This window comes from Erinaceus europaeus, chromosome 8, assembly GCF_950295315.1.
Source record: "Erinaceus europaeus chromosome 8, mEriEur2.1, whole genome shotgun sequence".
Lineage (NCBI taxonomy): Eukaryota > Metazoa > Chordata > Mammalia > Eulipotyphla > Erinaceidae > Erinaceus > Erinaceus europaeus.
The window spans coordinates 86,488,650-86,511,695 of record NC_080169.1 but is presented as its reverse complement, the minus strand read 5'-3'; the positions used below and the strand labels follow the sequence as shown (position 1 = coordinate 86,511,695).

The 23,046-nt window shown below is 37.0% G+C and overlaps 1 protein-coding gene across 6 annotated transcripts in view; it reads right to left on the bottom strand.

Annotated features, from left to right (window-relative positions):
* ST7 (suppression of tumorigenicity 7) overlaps nt 1-23,046 on the bottom strand; it is a 339,787-nt gene that overhangs the window by 45,613 nt on the left and 271,128 nt on the right. For all 6 annotated transcript variants that reach the window (XM_007525439.3, XM_007525440.2, XM_016189276.2 and 3 more), the window contains 2 exons: nt 17,739-17,853; nt 862-934 (listed from right to left, as the gene is read on the bottom strand). In XM_007525439.3, the coding sequence (XP_007525501.1) occupies nt 862-934; nt 17,739-17,853 (188 nt within the window). The remainder of the gene's footprint in view (nt 1-861; nt 935-17,738; nt 17,854-23,046) is intronic.

Genomic DNA, 23,046 nt, shown 5'->3' with positions numbered 1-23,046 from the left:
ACTCCAGAGCTGTGCTTGGCAGGCAGACACCACAGGGGAAGCTGTGACAACCCTGGCCCTGCCCTCCCAAGCTGGAGTCGCTGTGTAGGGAGAAAAGATGTTGCAGTAGGTACTGGCGATCTACAGGATAAAAAAGAATGAAAGAAAATTACTTCGATCTTGAAGTGCACACACACTTAACAGCAAACCTGTCTGACATAGCAGAGGCTGTTTTCTTCTGTTATTTGCTTTTCAAGGCTACAGAAGGATTTTTATCAGGGAAGTATAAGCATTTATCAACTCAAAAACAGTTCAGTCATCTATTTTCTTTCACCTGCCAGTCATCTGGGGTATTTACAGATATTCTCTATGCCACAGTCACCTGCCTGAATAAAATGGGCAAACCCACTAAGATGGTAGGGATTTCCAACCCCACTTAGAAAGCTGGTCTGAAATCAATAAGGCAAAGAATGGGAAATGACCGTACCCACTGCCATATTACATGTTTGTTATGACTACTGTCCAGTTTTAGGCTTCTGGAGGAAGAGGAATATGCAAAAAGTGAATAAAAGGAAAGCCTTTTGTGTAAGTCCCAAGCAGGCCTTTTGGGTATATATTGTCTGGCCAAAAAGAAAAAAAAGAAAAAAAGCCACCTCAGAGGCATGGAATTTCATATAATCTCTCTTCAGGGAACCATATACTCTTACAATATATTCCCTCTTTCTAGTAGTGAAAGAAAAGATCAGCATGTTTTTGGAAAATTCATGCTTATAAGCAGGGGTCTCATAGACTAAGAGAAACTTCCAGAGAAAGCCCTCAGAGGCAACACATATCCTTAAGTCAGGTCAGGCATTTAGTACGCAGAAGTTATGATTCACTTACTTGTCAGAGACAGCTCTTGCTTTGAGCAAGGCAGCTGTGTAGCATATTGTTGCTGACTTTGGTAAGCTTATATCTGTTAGAGAAAAACAAAGTAGAAACTCATAAGTTTGCAGGAACAAAAACTAGCAATTTTAGTACACTAGAATTTTAATTGCATAAGCTGAACAAAACATAAACTTAAAACAGTTAAACACATACTGTATACAGCTGTTTCTTATATATCAGGGTGGTGTTGGAAATGAAAGGTAAATCATATTTTGTGAATAATTCATGTTTAAATTTGCCAGACTGACTCCTCAGCAATCATCTATTTTTAAAATATGGAATTTCATATGTTAAGTTTATTTAAGTAGAGTACAGCTATAAATATATACATGTAAGTACTACAAAAATATCTTTGATATCATAAAAGTCAAATAGGATCTCTTTGCTACAGAAAATTTCTCAGCACGTATATACAATCCTAATGTAAAGGAAACATACATAGCGGCAAATAAATTTACTTAGTAAATTATTCTTTTGTTTTTAAATTTAAACTAGATATTCTTTGCATTAAAATTTAGAAAGTTCATGTTCAACATTTTGCTTAACCTGCACTCAACTAGGTACACTACCACCTGGTCCTTATTTGCTTAAAATGTAACATTGTGCTGACAAAATGTCTCACTTTGATAATGTGCCTGCTTTGCCAAGCGTTTAGTCCAGATTCCAGTCCATTCCATATCGTATAGGCAAAAACTCCAGTGCTGTCATCTCTCCCTCTCTATCTCTTTTGAAAACTATACAGTTTTTGTTTACTCAAACCCATGCTAAATCCTCTTTTGCATGAAGCCAAATTTATTTTCAAAAAAAGTTCCTTTCAGTTTGCATAGAAAAGTTCAGGTAGAGGTTGGGGAAATAGCACAATGGTTATGCAAAAGGATTCATACCTGAGACTCTAAGGCCCTAGGTTCAACCCCCACCACCACAAGCCGGAGCTGTTTCATGCTCTGTTGCCTTCCCCCGCCCCCCGCTACTTTTCTGTCTGTATCTCTCTCCCTCTCTCATCAAAATAAATAAAATATTTAAAAAAAGAAAAGTTTTTAAGAAAAGGTGGAGTGTGGCTAACAGACTCGGATAATGAGTGCAGAAAAGTAGACTTTTTTTTCCCCCCCAAAAGGGTCTCTTTGAGGGAAAGTTTTATTTTAAATTATGATTCTATTTCTTACCAGAACTATACTTGCTTAACACTCAACCAGTTATAATGTGACATATAAATACTTTCAAAATTCAGGTCAGGAAAAAACAATGCTACTCTGAAGTGCTGAAAATTCACTATGACATTAAAGAAACTCAACAGTGGAAAAGACCGAGTTTCTTCACAGGGCTGCTTCAATGTAGAAAGCATTAGCTATGGTAGGAATGAAAAGGAAAGTTATGATTAGTCAGTAGACAGCAGAAGAAAATAAGTGAATGAAAAATAGTAAGTATTTACTATCAATTCTAGCATGAAGAATCTCTCATTTCAATTATACTGATAAAAATAAACATAATTACAGAAAATGTCAAAACATAAGTAAAAGAGAAAGAGGTCTTTAGAAGACCTTTGTGACTATTATTCTTGGGTGTAGTGAGGCTAGAGTAGGGCTAGGTTAAGAGCCTGCATTATTTCACTGCTCCCACAAAACTGTTCTTTTTTCTCTTCTTTTTTTCCCCCAAATAGAGGATGAGAGATAGAGGAAGAGAGACATAAGAGTGAGAAGTAGACACCACAGAACTATCCACTGTTCATGGTGTCCCCGTATGGTGCTTGAGGGCTCAAACGCTTGTTTTTAAAGAAAAACTTAAAAACAGCAAAACATTTCTCCTTACATAACTTGTTTAGACATTTCCAGTGTTTTTCTTTTAATTCTGTCAAAACACAATCTATTTGGTAAAGGCAATTTGTTTCTAAGAAAGGATGAGTTACTTTCGAGAAAAAAAGACTACATTTTCAGTAAGGTAAAACATCTTGTTATTTATATATCTTTGTTTTGTTTGTTTGCTTGTTTTGTGTTGTGCCACCAGGGTTATTGCAGGGGCTTTGTGTTAGCGCTACGGATCCACTGCGCCTAGCGGCCATTTTTTCTTTCTTTCTTTTTTTTTTTATTTGACAGGACAGAGAGAAGTTGAGAACAGGCTGGGTGGTGGCTCACCTGGTTGAGTATATGTTATAATGTACAAGAACCAGGGTTTGAGCCACCACCCCGGAAAAGTTTTGTGAGTGGTAAAGCAGTGCTGCAGGTATCTCTGTTTCTCTCCCTCTCTATCACCCTCTTTCTTTAGATTTCTGGCTGTCTCTATCCAACAAATAAATAAAACTAAGCAGGTCTAAAGGCGTCTTTCTCTCCTCCTCTCTATCTTCCCCTCCCTTCTCAATTTCTCTCTGTCCTATCCAATAAAATGGAAAAATGGCAAACAGGAGCAGTGGATTCATAGTGCCTGCACCGAACCGCAGTGATAACCCTTGAGGCAAATAAATAAATGTTAATTAATTAATCAATTAATTTAAAGAGAAATTGACAACGGAGGGGAAGACAGGAAGAGAAAGATAGACACCTGATGATCTGCTTCACTGCTAGTGAAATATATCCTCTGCAGATGGGGAGCTGGCACTAAAACTTACGTTCTTAACAGAAAAAAAAATTCCACATCTGTGCAATGTTCAAGACATCTAAGAAGCTGAATGAATACCCAAGTTCCTGAATCCAAAATGGCCCACAACAAGACACATCATAGTAAAACTATCCAAAAGCAATGACAAAGAAAAATTACTACAGGCTGCTAAGGAGGACGACTCTGATATTCAGAGGTAGAACCATCAGAATTTCATCATGTTTATTATCACAAACCCTAGAAGCAAGAGGAGAATAAAATATTAGAGTATTAAAAGATAAGATATAATCTTTCTAATCACAAATACTCCATTCTGCCAAATATCCTTCAGGTGTGTAGGAGAAGCAAAAATCTTTTCAAACATGGAGAAAATGAAGGGATTCACCACTGTCTTGCAAAAATTACTGAAAAGAGTCCCAGATAAATAGAAGTAAAGGAGTTCCAGTTCCAAATGGCATGATTACTAGTAGAACAGAACCAGAAACACAACAACAAAACAAAGACATATGAAAGGGGAAGGCAAAATAGACAAAACAAAGACATATGAAAGGGGAAGACAAAATATGACCAAAGTTGGTGAACCAAGGCAAACATAAAATAGACTGTCATGACACTGTAAATTAGACACAATGCTCATGGTAAACCAATGACCCTCCTTAAGGAAATAAAACAACCTGTCCAAAAATTTGTGTGGAACCACAAAACAAACAAGAACTGTTAAAGCACTTCTGAAAAAAGAGAGAAAGGAAGAAAGAATGAAAGAAAAGTAGTAAACAGAGTTATCATGCTAGCTGCAGCTTATACTACAAAGCAATAATGATTAAAACACTGTGGTGTTAGAATATAAATGGAAACTTGAATTAATGACACAAGATCAAGAGCCCAGATATGAGTCCACATACATCCAGCCACCTAATTCATGACAAGGAAGCCAAAACCACTTAATGGGGAAAAGATTTCCTCTGTAAATGGTGCTGGGAAAATTGGACAGCTACCTGAAGAAAAGTGAAACTAGTCCACTACTTAACACCATGCACCAAAATTAAACTCCAGAATCTCTAAGATCCCCATCTTTGTCTCACCCTGTGTGGAACCTGAAGGAATAGTGTTGTGTGAGATGAGTCAGAATGAGAGGAATGAATATCAGATGACCTCACTCATAGGTAAAACTTGCAAGACAGGGACAGAAAGAGAAAACACAAAGTAAAACTTGGACTAGTCGGGAGGTAGGGTAGACAGCATCAAAGCATGGACTCTGGGGAGGGAGTAGAAGAGAGGGACTGAGGGAAGGGTCTGGGAAGGAATCAGGGGTCCCAAGTTGGGGGTGAGAATGTTTTGCAGACACCCGTCTCATGGCTGGGAGACTGTACCCATGTGTCAACAACTATGCTATAAACCATGAGGCCACCTGCCCTCAAATAAAATAGAGGGAAAAAAAGAATTAGAATTCAAGGAGGAAAGGAAAGAAGATGGGAAGCAGATACACCATATCATCCTTTTTTTCTTCACATTATTCCATTATTGCAGAAATACAATGTGAAATATTTATCACTTGAGCAAAGTTTAACCGCCGGTGTTAGTTTAATTTTCCTTCTACTTCTTTGCCATTTTTGTGTTTCATACATATTTTTTGTGAAAGAATAAGAATATCCTTTAAGCATACAGAATCAAATTGTTATGAAATGTTTTCATTAAATCTGATACACTTGACATTTGTACAAATGAAATCATAGGTTATGTAATTTTTTTGTATCTGACTTATTTCACTCAAAATGATGTTTCTGAGATCCATCTAGGTTACTGCACACATCAGTTCTTTACTATTACTATTGTTTTCCTTTTTGCTAAGTAGTGTTTTATTGTGTAGCAACATGAAAATATGCTTATTCTCTTATTATTGGTTATCTGGATTGTTCCCCAGTTTAGGACTATGAGTAAAAGTTGTGATGACTTCTTTTTGATGCCTAACATGAAATGGAATTGGTGGGTCAGAAGGTATGTCTGACTTCATTGGAAACTGGTGAATGCTAATCCAAAGTGGTCTTATGAAGTTTGCAGAACTAATACACAGAGATAGAAATAGAAAATTATTACTTCTGAGGTACATTGCTGACTTGATAAGGGCAGGAAGTAAACTTCTGAGATGGGAAATTCTATGAACCTGGCTGGTGATCACATTGGTATTGTATATATAGATCATCCAGCTCTACACTTAAGATTTGTATATGCTACTAAATGTAATTTATCTCAGTTAATAAAATAAAAAAGAGACAACAAGGGTGAGGTGGTGGTTGACCTGGCAGAGTGAGTTCACTGTCATACATGTAAGTTCCAGGTTCCTACCTGTAGGAAGGAGGCTTCACAAGTACAGCAACGCTGCAATTATTTCCCCTTCTTTCTGTCTCCCTCTCTATGTGTATCTCACCCTTTATCAAAAAGAAAGAAAAAATGGCCACATGAAAAGGTGGAGTGATGCAGACACTGAGCCCCAGTGATAACCTTGGTTGGGGGGGGGGGGGGGGAAATTACCAGTCTACAACCCAGTTCCACCTGAAACTATCTTCTTACACTTCAATACTTCAGTTTAACTTCCATGATATTTGATTTGCTTTTAGTTATCCTGATCTCCTCCATACCTTTGTAGATTTTCATCTAAAAATATTTACTAGTTTTGTTTTCCACAACAAAATGAAGAGTCTGATAATTTCACTCTTTTAAATAAACAATTAAATATTAATATGTACTATATTAAAATAATAATACAATATTAAATTATTTTGAGTAATAATATAATGAAAATCTACTCTAAGTCGAACCTTTTCAGAATACTTCCAGTTCTTCAAGTGTCATATTTATTATTACTTCTCACTTAGTGTTAATGAGCCACAGCTGATCTTAAAATATGAGTTAGAAGTGAAAATAATTCTCTAATTCCCTGAGATAATCAGAAAATAACTCAAGGACAATGTACATTCTGAGGCACAATAACCCTACACCATCTCTCTATCACTAGGAAGGCCCTGGTGGCAGGCAGATAGAATCTTGGTTTGTTCTTAGGGTTGTATAGTCAACATCTCCAGACCCAAATTGTATTCAATTTTAGTAAAAACCATATCTTGTCTCTTAAACCATGAACAAATCTGAACCTATAAGCAGGATCTGATGCCACTAAATTTTAAATCTTATAGTAAAATCTAAACCATTAAATTTTACTGGTTTGAACACATCATCGTAACAATCCATCAGACATCTTTTTGAATAAAGCTATCACCCACATCTTCACTCCAAATACTTCATAGGCATACCTTTCTCCCCCTACAATCATTACTGTCATCAAAATTATGCTTCCAATTTACTATGGATTTACTAATTACCAAGCATATTATACTTTTAATTTTCAGAGAACTCCTGTGAGATAGAATTATTAACCTTGTCCTATATGAAGGAAAAGCATAGAATGGTTATAAATATAGCAATGTCACATTGTTAGAACAAATGTAAACTGTCCCCAGAGCACATGACTTTTAACTGAGCTATTCTGTCTACAAGATCTTATTTAAAGCATTTTTTTTTAAGTTTTAAAAACTGATCACAGCAATACCAAGAAGAGGATCTGGCAACAGGATTCTAAAGATTGCACTAAACTTAGAAGTATTTACAATATTAAATGGGAAACTATTAATTAGCTGTTATGACCATATTATTCCAAACTATATAAAAATACCATTAAAATCATTAATTTTTTTATTGAAGTAAAGGTATAAGGGGCCAGTAAGATAGTTTGAGAGGAAGGAAGAGAAAAAAGAGACATCTGCAGTCCTGGTAGGCTCTTCACTGTGTCTTAATTACATGCCCCCAAAAGACAAACTATAAAAGGTCTGTGCTATGTCTACATAGGTATCAATTTCCTGAAGATAAGAGAGGATGTTTTGATCATGCAAAGTTAAACTAAAGTTCCTGTACTGGGATTTCCACCCATTATTTGTGATGAAAAACAAGAACTCGACTAACTATTTTAAATCTAGTAAATTTAATCTCCACTGGGGAGATATCCTTCAACCCGTTTCCCTATCTTAAAAGTTCCTAATTTTCATACATTACTAGTGAGAGAATGGATACACTCACTCTAGAGAACAATATGGCATCATCTAGATAAAACAAAGATATGCATACTTTACCAGTCATTAATTTCACTCATAGTTATATCCCTAGTTGTATATGTTACATGCTTATTAAACTATCTATTGCAGCACTCTTTGAACAGTTTAAAAAATGGCAGCAATTAAAATGCCTACTGATGGAAGAGTGGTTCAGTTTTGATAACACTCACATAATGAAATATAGCAGTCAAAAAATGAACCTACCTTGTAGATTAGGGCAAGTATTCTTTCAATGTTAAATTCTATCAGTCCTTACATTTTATAGCAATAACCTGTTAACTTATCTCCCTCTTTTATATATGTGATATGTTTTCAGAGTAAAATCTATGCTTATTTACCATGTTGTATCCCAACCACAAGACAATGTTTGAAACATAGCTGGTGGTCTAAGTTTGTTGAATGAAATCCTAAAATTGGCATTTCAAGTCACTTGATGTGAGCTTCCTTTGCCATGCATCTAGTTAGCTTCTGCATTTAATTAGCTTCTGGAACAGAAGAGAAATTTATTATTTCTCAACATGTGTATTGCTTTTATGTTTGCTTATGGCAGGGATAGGGAACACCCAGCCAGCAAGCTGTATGGCCTACAAAGTTATCTGGTCTAGTCCTGCAAAGGCAATCAAAAACCTTTATCATAGTAACATTAAGTGCTAATTTTTTAATGATAACTGTGTATGGCCCACAAATGATGTTACAAATATCCAAATGGCTGCTGGCAAAAAAAAAAAAAGTTCCCCATCCCTCACTTAAGGTATTTTAGCAGAATATATAAAACTGTAGTGGTGTTATAAATCTAAATATCTATTTGAAGTAGAAGTAGAATGAAAAAATGGTTTGGAGGAAAAGCTTAAGCAAGGTTGAAGAAAAGGAAGAAACTTTTTGGTCAGCAACAAGTAAGGCAAACCACACCTCTTCTGGCACCCAAAGACCTATTATAAGAATCATGTTGCTGAAAGAAAAGGTCATCTCAGTGAGAATGACTTTTGAGCTTGCAGAAACAATAAATGGCTCATTGCTGCAAATATGAAATTCAATGCAATAATCCTGGATGAAAATGTATGTGATTATGAATAAGATTGTCAGTCTGGCACATCTCAGAAAACCCATGGGGCAAAATTTAAATAGAATAAGATATTTTTCTTCAGTGAGAATCTTTTTGACTTAATTTCCTTTTTTTAATAAAGGGACAGAGAGAGGAGAGATATCACAGCACTGCTCCACTCCTCATGAAGTTGCCCCCTTCCAGGTGCTCCATGTCATGACTAGGGGCTCAAATCCAGGTGCCTGTCCATGGCTAAGTGTGTATCTACCACCTTCTGGGTCTCTCATTTCCCTTTGTTCATTCATCTACAATAATAACAAATGTAGTTTAAAAAGAAGTAATGCTAGTCCTATGCAAGAAATAGGCCAATTGAGACTCAATATCATATCTGTAATTATAAAATAGTGTCTTCAGGAAAGCAATCAACAAACATGTATGTCAGTCCCCAAGTGTATGACAATGAGGATATTACTAACCATTCACCACAAGTGTTCTGGATGACTACCCTCATCTAGAAGTCAGAGAAGTACACAAGGGATTTGCTCTTAAAGGTGTTTTATTTTTTCTATGAACTCCCCAAAGCATGTGTCAAACTGAGCATTGAATCATCTCACCTCAACTTATTATGATATATATATATATATATATATATATTCTCCACCAGGCTGAAAGCTTTCTTGGTGGCACAGAACATATCATACTCATCTCTGGCTATAGAAGTACCTAAAGGTTAGTAATCTTCAATGTAAAGGTGTGATCAAATCCTTGCAGAATTTATTTGAAATTTTAACCCAATTACTCTCTGTAATCATTTACCTTTATCAAGTCTTCCTTTTCTTGGTCAGATAACAAATTCATGTAATTGAATTTGGAATCAATCTAACATTTGATGACAGATGTGTTGAGAGCCATAAGCTGATCAATACAACAACAAAAACAGCAGCCCTTTTCTCCTCCCTAACTTATTTGTAAACTATGATGTGTTGATACTGTCCAACTTTATTATGCTATTCTATGTGGCTGTCTTTGATACAGTTTCTCAGTTTACTCTCAAAGTTTCAATAAACACAACAGAAATGTAGAGATCTGCTTCTAGGCTTTCTTTTTGATTCTAGACAGTTTTGGATTCCTTTTGCCCCACCTTCAAAAAGTACTACCACTTCAAAAGTCCCCTCGCAACCCAAAGGGAAAATTTTACTAAAGTAATAAAGAGGATTGATATACCACAACCTCAAAAAGATGTGCCACCTGGGAGTTCAATGATTCAATCGGGAAATACTACATGACCTTAGTAATTTGGAGAGGAGGTAGGAGCAAGAACACAAATTCAACTACACCCAGAAAAATTCATCTTATGCTACAAAGCCAAAGGCCAGATGTTATTTGCAACTTTTGGACTGGATTACCCCAGAAGGCATACATCAGAGGGCCCTTCTGTAACTAGTGTCCTGAAGCCATACACAGAAATTTATATAAAGGTAATGACCAGCTAGTGAGGGATATTATTTGGTAAATTATCGTAGCTGGACAATAAGGATTACTAAAGCCAACATAGATTTAAAGGCTTTACTTACCTGCCAAATATGTGAATTACGGATGTATGCTTTCACAAAAGTTCTTCCATCATCAGGCATTAGAAGCTTCTCATGCATACAGTCCTTATTAAAACAGCATCTATTATCAGAACTCCTGCTTAGTGCATATATAATATGTATTCCCTAAGAGTCTGTCACGTGTAACTGTGAAGACCTGACTCTTTTTTTTTTTTTTCCCTCTAGGGTTATTGCTGGAGCTCGGTGCCTGCATCATGAATCCACTGCTCCTGGAGGCCTTTTTTTTTTTTGCCCCCTTCTGTTGCCTTTGTTGTTGTAGCCTTGTTGTGGTTATTATTGTTGTTGTTGATGTCATTCATTGTTGGATAGGACAGAGAGAAATGGAGAGAGGGGGGAAGACAGAGCGGGGAGAGAAAGACATCTGCAGACCCGCTTCACCGCCTGTGAAGCGACTCCCCTGCAGGTGGGGAGCCAGGGGCTCAAACTAGGATCCTCACACTGGTCCTTGGGCTTTGTGCCAAGTGTGCTTAACCCACTGTGCTACCACCTGACCCCCGGCCTTACTCTTTTTAACAGTTCTACCTCTTGGTTTTAAATTCAGCAGGACACCTAGTGTAAAGCTATACACTTCTCAGGGCTTTATGCTTAGGGGCCTGCAGTCACAGCCTGTGGTATCAATAATGACAATTTCTTCTTTGAGTAGTAAAGTAATTCATTTGTTAAACTTTTATATAAGCATTTTCTTCACATCTGCCTGGTAAGATGGTTTTTTTGTTCCTATCAAAGCCAGCCCATGAAAAGCACTAGTCTAGTTTTAGAGTCTGTCTTTGGAGACTGACTTCATTTCAAACCTGCATTCTTGAATGAAACTGAATTAAGTAATGGATACATCTCAGATGCTGCTTCTGGCTGTGGTATCAAAATTTAAATCTCTACACTTAGCTGAAAAGCACTTTTGGAGGACTAGACACCCTTCTCTGAAAACTTAAAGGGCAGATAAATATATATTTGACTCAGTGGTCCTCCTGACATCTCAAATTGCTCTTATTCTCCCTTACTACTCTAATATAAATGAAAAAACAGCCTGACTTACAGATAGGATATCCAATGACCACTGCAAAGAAACAATGATGATAACTGAGTAATATGTACTAGTTGTAAAGCCTTGGGAAATGAATAAGGTTTACAAAATTTTTACTTATAATTACACTCCAACTCTGCAAAACAAAGTCAGCAAAAGGCTTGTTTTCTGAATAGGTTCAACACAGAGTGATTCCCTAATGCCTCCTCCCCCTTTTTTTAGAACTGCTGTTTTCAATCTACTGAAATGAAAATATATCCCCCAGTGTTAGCAAGATGTCCTATTCTAAGAAGTACACCCTTTACACATTACCAGATGGCAGATAAGATGCAAATTTAGAATGGGCTTGATGGCATCAGTAAAAAATGGTTTTGATACAGTTGTTGCTTTTATATAATTTTGTGGTTATTTAAAAAAATAAGCTAGTTGTTATTCACAGAGAAATGTCTGCCTCCAACTTCAGTTCAATCACTAAATGATCTAATGGAATAAATATCCAAAAAAGCTTGGGTTTATATTAACATTGCCATAGATTATCCCATGGCTGTAGCAATTTGTCTTCTGATTAGAAATGAAAATCTCTGACACCTTTTTTTTCCTTCATCTTTCCTACAGTTTAGGAATTGTTTGGAGGACTGGTGAAATAACTCACTTCAATAGTGTGTCTGCTTTGTCATGTGCACCAACCAGATTCAAGTTGGTCTGCACCAGTGCCTGCATCAGTGCTGGGATATCTTTCTCTCCATCTGTCTCTCATTTCTATCTGAAAAAGTAAACCTGAAGTTGTGAAGTCCTAGTGATAATAACTAACTAGATAAATCAATGTCTGCAGATAAAACTAAGCATTCCTATTCTTTTTTTCATAGTCATCAATACACTACTCTATCATTTTATGTGGTATGGAAGACTGCTTCCAGGGTCTTACGCATGCAAAGTGTATACTCTACTACTTCAGCTGTCTCCCAGGCCCCAGCACTCAGCATTCCCTTTTTTTATGCACTATCCAAGTGAACTATTTTTCCAGCCCCAAAATTTCCATTCCTATTAAATATTTATACATATGCTCTTAAGTGAACAATTAATTTTATTAATAAGCCAAAATACTGTGTTGGGGGAGTACACCCTTAATCATTCATGTTAACTGATATTTATATGTGTCTTTATTTGAACCAAATTGACTGAGACCAATGTTGAAATTCAGGAATGGTAATCTTGACTCTTTACAACGTCTAACAGCTGACTAATAGTTACCTAGTTCTTACTGTGAGTTACTGAGCTAACACTGTTTGGAACACTTAAAGTGGATTAGCTACCATAATCCTCACAACAAATAACCAACTGTGTGATCATTCACATGTTATTTAAATTTTCTAAATCTTGATTTCATTTCCAGAGAAATAAATCAAGTCTTAACTAAGTTGCAGACACTACTATGATGCCATCCTGACTTCTCTAGGCAGACAACCTTAACAATGTGTCCTGAAGTCTCACCTCTCCAGAGCCTTACCCTACTAGGGAAAGATAGAAACAGGTTAGGCATATGGATCAACTTGCCAACACCCATGTCCAGTAGAGAAGCAGCTACAGAAGCCATAACTTCCAACTTTTATACCACATAAAGAATTGTGGTCCACGACCAGTCAACACCCATGTTCAGCGGGGAAGCAATTACAGAAGCCAGACCTTCTACCTTCTGCAACCCACAATGACCCTGGGTCCATGCTCCCAGAAGGATAGAGAATGGGAAAACTATCAGGGGAGGGGGTGGGAAGTGGAGATTGGGTGGTGGGAACTGTGTGGAATTGTACCCCTCCTACCCTATGGTTTTGTTAATTAATCCTTTCTTAAATAAAAAATAAATTAATTAATTAAAAGAAACTTAAAAAAAAAAAGAATTGTGGTCCATATTCCCAGAGGGATAAAGAATAGGGAAGCTTCCAGTGGAGGTGAAGGGCTGCAGAACCTTGGTGGGGGAAACTGTATGAAACTATACCCATTAGCTTACAAACTTGTTAATCATTATTAAATCACTAATATTTCTTTAAATGAAAGAAATTATGGCTTAGAAGGTTAAATGATTTGCTATAGTTCACCCATCTAGTGAAAGTCAGAGCTGGGTCTTGATGGGTGTAAATGGTTTCAGCTAGTGCCATTTACCAATTCTCCCTGTGTCTGCTCTTAGTATTTTCAAAGATTATTGAAGACAGAACTGTACTCTTTAAAAGGCACTTTGAAGCACTCATATTCACATTAACTTGCTCTATGAAGTTCTACTAACATAAATGATAATGAATGAAAACACAAGAAGCCTTTCCCACATTATAGCTTCATCTTTGAAATAAGTTTTCAATGTAGGTGGCCTACAGATTTCATTACAAGTCAACCCAAAGCTTGTGCTAACCTTTAGAGTGACTTTATAGTGGTGTATAATGATCTTGAAAATAACTTTATGTCACAGAAAATATATGACTGGAAAGAATATGATAAATCCCAAATTTAACACCATATATCAAATTCCCTTTGTGACTAAAGAAATCAGGAATTTGTTGATTGAAGGTAAAAAAACCACATATTAAAGGCAGTTTCAGAATAACAAATAAATGTAGATCTACCCAGTACTTTAAGAATGATTAAAAAGGAATCTTACAACTCTGTACTACTACTATAGTACTCCTGATTCATGCTTTCATAGTAAGAACAAAAGAAGAACAAGTCACTTTAGCAAAACTTACATTTATGAAAAACACATGGCCTTTTAGAGCTAAATATGAATTTGAATTCCAGTTTTGCAGTTTTCTAGGAATGCAGTCTTGGAAGTTTCTGCATTTGCTAAAATGGAGTCACTACCTCCTTGCAAGGTTTTTGTGAGTTATTTGTAATGTGTACTTGGCACATGGCAGATTCTCAACAAATTGTAGTTAATAATAACTACAAGAAGAATTGTTTTAATAAAAATATACTGCCAACAGCACAGAAAGTGAAAGAATTATAGTTAAGAACATAGGCCGGGAGTCAGACCACCATGGTCTTTATTCTGGTTTTTCTTTCCTTATATAATTCATACCCTGTTGAACAAAGCACAGTCTCTGTCTTTTATTTATTCTCTTAAAGCTCAGCATCTCTGTGGTTCTACTTTGATATTTTGGGCTTATCATTTGAAAAAAGTAACTTAACTTCCTAGTGCACAGTTAGTGCATCTATAAAATGGGGCTAATGGTACCCACCACATATGCTTATGGTGAGAATGAGTTTATCCATGAAGAGCTTACAAGCATCTCTGACCATGACACATGATAAGAATTCAACAACTGATAGATGCTGTTACTTTAGTCAGTGAGTTAGGAGACTCCAAAGCCTAGACTAGCCACCTGAATAAAGACTGTTCACACATGATATTGGTAAACAAATAAAAAATGGAGATTTATAAAATCTCCTGAGGATACACTTCAGACTAGTGACTAGTAGAAAGTACCATGAGATGTTATCTCAAAGACAATATCAAACTTAGACTAACTGACTGGCAACCCTATTAAGGTTTCAAGGTTCTTTAAAAAGAACTTACAAGTATAACTAATTTCAAAACTCCCAAGTTAAAAAAACAAAACAGCAGAAAATAAGAAAAATGAAGCAATGGGAATATATTCTGTATTCTTCTTTTCATCAGATCAGGTTGTCTTTTTTTTTTTCTCTCTATGTCTTGCCAGTTCCTAAATCTTCTTCTTTTTTTTTTTTTTTGGCAAGTAGCATTAATCTCCATGTGTTACTTTACAACATACTACTTAAAAAATTTAGTCACCTAGCAAAGGTAGTAAAGAATAATTACTGTTCCCATAAATCATACAAGAAGTAGCTACCCAACCAGAGCATTTCCAACTGGCAAAGACTATCTATATAACACTGCTGCTCTGAGAGTGTCTTTATGGGGAGAAATGGTGAGGCTGAGATTCAAATATCTCATTTTAACTCCACTTATAGGTTAGAATCATGACATCTGAACTAGAGTAAAGGATAGAACATCCCTAATTGCTGTCCTTATGCCAAGCCTTTTAAAAGTGCCCAGACACATGATCAGATAACAGGGTAACAGAAAAGGTAGCTCTGGTGAGCATGAAAGGGCCCATCTTAAGGTGTGGAGTGGAGGACAAGAGGCATGTTTTAATAGTCTTGTGAAGTTACAGCTCATTCCTCAAGAAGTGTAACTTCAGCAGCCACTTCATTATATTTCTACTGTGAAGGATACTGGGCTTCACCAAATCACCCTCCAGAATTTAGGTCATCTACACAGTCAATTGACAACTGAACTCAAAACTCCTAATGAGGCATGTCAGCAACAGCATGTGTCCAGTCACTAATGAGTTTCTTTTTCCATGAATAATGAATAAGAACATCATCTCTGTTGCCAGGTACACAACATAAACAAAACTCAACACAAGGGCCTTCGTATGGTAAGTTTGTCCATTTGCAACAATGGAATTTTGTGAAGTGTGAGCCAAGTTTTAGTTGAGGGTGGGACTTGATGTTGTTACAAATAATGTGAACATATGTTATCAGAATCTAATAAATCAGCTTTTGGTTGTTGTGGAACAGAATCCACACATTGAGTAGATAGAGTCAAAGGAAAACCCCAAATGAATTCATGTCTTTTATTTTACAATCAATCTTAAAACACAAAGCTGATGATTTCTATAATGAACTGAGATCTTTATGAAAAAGTTTCATGAGACTCGTGATCTCAAAGGTTCTGTTGGCTAAATATTCTTTTCATAGGCCTTGCTGTATCAGATTCAGTACTGGGATGAAAACATTAAAATCTTGCAATGGCACAGATGCTACAGGGTGACATTTGGAAAAGTGCATGGCCACCTGAACCTACCATCTTGGGGATGGGTTCCTTTTGTACCAAAAGGCCCATCAAGTATAAACATATTAGTCTCCCAAGGTCAAACAATAAATATTTAAAACATATTAATATATTATAAATAATGCAAAAGTGACCATCTGGCCTTAAGCCAGCCCCCTCGCAGCTCTGCTCCATCCTCCATTGCTAATACTATGGTCTATTTACATAATCATTGTTTTGCCTGAAAGATGCTCACCTTTGATCTATCTTCTTTCTACCTGGAGACCCGCCCTGCCTGCAGGGTATTAATTAATCCCACCGGTCAAAACCTTTTCACAACAGTTGCTAAGGGAGTTTCTACCTTATCCCACTCTTTTCTTTTCTCCATCCCCTTTCCTAGCCATTTCCTCTTCCAACTTGCTGCTTCTGGTTCTAACAAATAAAAGCGTTGTCTCTGATCAATAATGACACATTGCGTTCCCGCTCCGCCACGAGTTCCTGGTCTCTCTCCCACATTGCTGAGTAAATAGCAACCCAGGTTGGCTCTGGTCGGGTTCTCTCCAACCCAGAGAGCACGTGCCCTGGAAGAAACACTCTCATGCAAGAACGGCAGTGACATTAAACTATCTAAAGATGGCTAAAAAACCCATGACCAGTACAATATATTATGCCTGTAATACTGATATGTAGTAGTTCCTTGTATATTAATGAACTTGCTAATCTACCCCACATAGAACTTAATGACTAAGTGAAGACTGCCTACAGTGAATTCAAAGACAATAACAATATGAGCAGCAGAGTTCTCAAATCTCTAGTATGCATCAGATTATTTTTCTGCTTTGTGAAAAACAAGAAAACAGAATAAGTAAAACTAGAATTGCAAAGGGATTCCAAAGCTCTTGTGATAAAAATGGGAAATTCTACTAATGAGAAAACCTCAGAGAAAAGGGATATAATTTTATCTTCAAGTATTTACTGGACAGTCTGTCACACTAGCTATAGAAGTACTACTATCTTATATTTACTTCAAAGGATCAATATGACCAAACGTATACAATAAACTCATGTAGGGCCATAACAGGAACTAGAACAGTAAGTACTGTCCCAATAGGGTAGGTACTGCCTATAGAGTCTGATTAACCCTTAAGCGGAGTACACATATTTCCGTTTTCTTTTTGTTTTTAGACAGAGAGAGGAAAGAAAGAAAGAGAGAGACCACAGCACCAAAGCTTCCTTCAACATAATGGGAGCTAATCCTAGGGCTGTGTACATAGCAAAGCAGTACAATATCCAAATGAACTATTTTACTGGCCCTGCATAACTCTCATTACAGGGAAAGTATGAGAAGAGGGAAGCAGAGGAAAATGGCATAGGCCACCTTATATTTCTATCCCCAAATAACTAGGAAATTATAAGACTCTATGAAATGCCACCATAAATTTGTAGTTGAAAAAGACCTAAGAGGATAGATATCTAAGTGGTATAGTAGTTGGAATGGCCCTTCTGCTCTCATCAAAATATGTCAGTAAATAAACATGCACATATATAAAAATACTGGAAAACTTACCATCATACTTTGCTAAGACTGCCTGAACATCAGCATATGCTTGTAGTTCCAGAAGGGCTTCTAAAAGGTTTTCATGAATGTTAAACATACTTAGGAGGGGAAACTCCTTCATCAACTAGAGAAGAAGAAACCAAGGGATAATTAATTTATTTCATATTTTAAGTATAATTAACACTGAAACAATATTTTTATGGGATAAAAATATGTTATAGTTTAGGAGCACAGAGAATACTAAACTATAAGTAGTCACACCAATTATTTTATAAAATATAAATGGTTGAAGTTTTCCTGCTATTTTGAGGTAATGGAAAGTTTACATTTCTGAGAACATAAAGGAGGAATATAAAAGTTTTCATAAAAACTGAGGTGGATGCTTAGAAATAGAGCTCAGTAATGTTAAATGTCATAGAAATCAGATAAGATGAAGGATGAAAACTACCTCATAAGCACTAACAGCTTAACTTTGTCAAGAGATATTTGAATAGACTTCAGAGAGTAGGAGTGTATGCAAATAGATACTACTATTCCAAGTAACCTGGTGACAAAAGGAGAGAAGCAAGAAAAGTAACTAGATGGTGATAATGGTTAAGAAAACTTATAGTAGATGGTAATAGAGAAAAGAAGTAGACATTCATGAGATCCCGTGGATCATGAGACTCAGGAGCCTTGAAAAACAGTAATCAATACCAATTTTTGAGACTGAAGGAGTAGGGGACAGGGAAGAAAACTGAAGATTGAGGTGAATGTGTGAATAGCCACAAAGGGGAAACCTCCAGAGGGCTTGAAAGCTAAGGCCATTTTGAGGACCTAATAAGTTGATGACCATGAATTATGGATTCTACACTTGGCACAGTTGTCAGGTTTTAGCTTACAGTGTGCAGCAGTAACAAAGTTATCAAATAATTAGTTTGAACATAGGAAGATTCATCAAAAATTCAAATAAGAGCAATAATGTTGACTACAATGATATAAAGAATAGTCAAGGAACTGATTTTTATAAAGTTTCTAGCACGTACAGAGGAAGAGTACCAAAGGAAGTTAAAAGATAAAAACACTGATCTTCACTGGAAAGCAAAGAAAAAAAGGATCAAGAATTGAAAATAAAATCTAAAACACAGGGAGTCAGGCGGTAGCGCAGCGGTTAAGCGCACGTGGCGCAGAGCACAAGGACTGGTGTAAGGATCCCGATTCGAGCCCCTGGCCCCCCACATGCAGTGGGAGTCGCTTCACAGGTGGTGAAGCAGGTCTACAGGTGTTTATCTTTCTCTTCCCCTCTCTGTCTTCCCCTCCTCTCTGCATTTCTCTGTCCTATCCAGCAACGATGACATCAATAACAACAATAACTACAGCAACAATGAAAAACAACAAGGACAACAAAAGGGAACATAAATAAATATAAAAAAATCTTAAACATGTAAGTTTTATCCCAAGAGAAAGACAATCAAGTTTTTTTATAATGCAAAATGTCAGGGGGATTGAAAGGAGCTTGGGAACCCTGTGCCCCATGGTGGAAGGAGATGGCAATTTGGTTGCGGGTAAAGTATATTGAGCTGACACCTGTTTTAAAGAGATGTGAACCTGCAGTCTTGTGACAACAACTCTGTAGAACGTTTTCTAGAAAGTAAATATAATGCAAAGATCATGTGTATTTATGTGTGTATATGTACAAATTTTCTATTTAATTTTCTATATAGATAACTGTTTCCTATTACAATAAATGGCCTCCAAACTGTGATCTCTTTTTATGTCAACATCTATGAAACAATGTGCTGAGAGAAATAATATTCAAAAATGGATGAATTGACTGTTAAACAAGAAATTAGTGGATACACTGTAATGACTATCCACTTCTTTCCATATTAAGAACATTTGCCACATTGGTTTGTTTTTCAAATACAAGAATCATTTAGCATATCTCTAAAAACAAACAATTTTTGCAGTTTCAAAGAGCATAATGTTACCAATGAAAAACATGTATCAAAATGACCATGTTCAACACAACTGTCTAAAACCCCTAGAGATAGCTTGCTGCATTTTCACTGCTAGTAAAGGAAGTGAATAAGACCATACCACACATTGTTGATGCTCTGCAACCAATAAAAGTATTTCTTGTTCTGGTTTACTTTGATTCTGGTTGACATCACCCTTCTCTAATTAGGCCTTGTTAGAATTAAAGCTCTCCATCATTCAGAATTTGGCAGCACAACAAAGACATTCTCTAAGCTGCAGCATTTAAACACTGACCATTTCCAACCAATTCCTCATGTAAAGGTTAAAGTTCAAGGACAAGAGTCATGTTCTATAATTTTAAACCTGAAATTCCAAATATTAATTTGCTGAAGCTTAAAAATAGAAGGGAACATCTTGTTGAAAATCCAATGACACTGTATGGACAGAAAAATGGAGGTTTCCATATGTTTAAACAGAACTTGAAGAGGCTAAGAACGTGGGTTGTGGTGCTTTCATTGGAAGCCTCAACAGAAGACACCATGCCCCCAAAATAATCATCGATAAGAGGATTATAAACAGGATTATAAACATGGCAGATAGCAAATGTTGTGGAGGCAACTGAAGTCACATGACCATTTAGACACCCAGCTTTTGTTGATTAATACAAACAAAAAACACCTGAATTTTCTGATCCCTTCTTACTTCAGCTCCCAGCTTACCCTGTGCTATCCTTCACAAGTTGTCTTCAAAAATAGTGTAAAGGCCAGCAAAATAGTTCAGTTAGACAGTGTGCTGCTTTACCATCTGTGTGATCCAAGTTTGAGTCAAGCCCCCACCACTCTGAATGAAACTTCAGTGCTGTGGTCTCTTTCACTTTCTCTCTGCTTTTTCTGTCTCAGTCTTAAAAAAATCAAATGAGTAAGTAAATAAAGTGGTCTGGGAGGTGGCCCAGTGGATAAAGCATTGGACTTTCAAGCATGAGATCCTGAGTTTAATCCCTGGCAGCACATGTACCAGGGTGAATGTCTGGTTCTCTCTCTCCTATCTTTCTCAAAAATAAATAAATAAATAAACAAATAAATAAAATTATAAAAATAAATAAAGTCGAACTTCCAAGGACATGTCCATGGTGTAACAGCAACTGGAAAATTAAGCTTAAAAACAACAGCATATAGCAAGGGAAAGTAAGCTGGAATCTTACAATATTGCAACAGTAAGGTTTGAAGAAAATCCTGGAGCCACAGGTGGGTGCTCTTTGTGGAGGAGGCAGGGGCAGGGAAACTATACAAAGACAGTTTGAGCCAGAGCAGACATTGGGCAGCAGACAACACCATCTGGCCTCACAGGGCAGAGCTCAAAATCTAGAATCAGGACTTAAGAACACAGAAAGCAATACACTCTTCTAAATCAAAGGCTGTGCCGCCTGCTCAAAGGGTGGAAGTGGATTGCCAGAGTCCTGAATAAAGTCTGAAGCAAGGCAGTAAAAATCCACACAAGGGAAGACAAAAGACATTCCCTTCCCCACAACTCTACCACAAGGAGATAACACAATAAACAAATAAACAAACAGAAATAGCACCACCTGTTGGCTTGACAGCAGATATAACATTTTGGAAGTGCAAAAAGAATTACATTATCAGAGGTGAGGTTCAGAGAACTTCTTATGGGGGTCTAGTGGTGGCACGCTTGGTTAAGCACGCATAGTATGAAGTGCAGGGACCTGTGCAAGGATCCCGGTTTGAGCCCCTGACTCCCACAAGCAATGAAGCAGGTTTGCAGGTATCTTTTTTTCCCCACCCCCTATTCTATCTTCCCCTCCCCTCTCAATTCCTTTCTGTCCTATCTAACAACAACAACAACAAAATGACAAAAATGGCCTCCAGGATCAGTGGCACCAAGCCCCAGTGATAACCCTGGAGGAAAAAAAAAAAAAACTACTTATGAAGGCAATTCAAGACTACAACCATAACACAGAAACTCACAATCTTAAAGAACATTTCAGCAAAGAGTTACAAAATTCACAAAGAAAATGTCAAATATTTAAGAAATTCATAAAGTCAAGAAGACTCAAGGGAGTTAGGGATTGTAAATAGACTAATTTCATTAAGGGACAGAGTAACAGAGCTAGAAGATAAAACCACCACACTATGAATACAAGGATGTTGTAGAGGAAAGACCCATGAAAAATGAAACAATTCTGGGTGAAATAGCAGACCCCAATCAGAAAAATATATATAAGAATTATTGCAATTCTTAAAGATGAAGAGGAGAGAGGAGCAGAGATTATATTCAAAGAAATCATACAGGGAATAACAAAGAAGATGACCTGAAAACACAAGACAAGACTCAGAATACTTTAGAAACCCACCAAGTTATGGGTGAGTGTAAACACATGTGGCTTATGTGGACAGAGAGGGGCCTAAGGAGAGGTTCCTAGGGCTGAAAGTCCATACAGGGGAGTGACTGGTAGCAGTCCAACAGTTTTCCAGTTGAAGTACCACCTATGGTCTAAGTTTTATTAACAAACTGCTGACTAGAGGAGAAGATCCCCTAAAGCTCACCATGCAACTGTGAGCCTCCACTGCTACTGTCCCTTAGAGGCTGAAGCAGCACCAGAGAGGCTCTATGCTAACATTGGGAGCAGAGATCAGACAACTCAGGAGAAGACATACAATTCCGGTGGTCTGGAAGTGGGGCTGTACAGTGGCAGACTTTCCACATTGTTCTCCCAGTGAATTCAGAGACACATTGAATAACATGTTGAAGGATTTGCTTAGAAACTCACAGGGTTAAGGACTGCTGTCCAGCTTGGTTCTGGCTTCTGTCAGAGAAGCCAACTTGGGCTGGGGGTTTTGTACCCTTGGGGCATAGGAGTCTCTTTACAGTAACCACTGTGGTCTTCCCCCACCCCATCCTGTTTTATCCTTAGGTTAGGAGTGAGTAATTAAGCTAAAAAGTCTATGTATAGTTAAAAAGCCCACAAGCTACCATAGTCTACAGGGAAGATAGAGAACAAAAGAGGGTTTAACAACCACTGGTACTTCACTAAAAAGAAGCAAAATCTAATTCTAAATAAGTTCATCAGTGGTAGACTAGAGTTGGAAACACAAACAAGAGCAACAACAGAAGAAAAGATATCAGAAAAATGAAGACAAAATGGACAGAATAATTTGAACAATGTGTGAGAACCAAGGCCAAATATCAAAATGCCAAATACTAGTCCAGAAACACTAAAATCCCAATCTTTGCCTCACTGTGTTTGGAAGCTAAAGGAAAATATTGGGTGGGAGGAGTCAGGTAGAGGGGAAGGAATGTTGGTTGATTACACACATAAGTGAAACTCAGGAGACAGAATTAG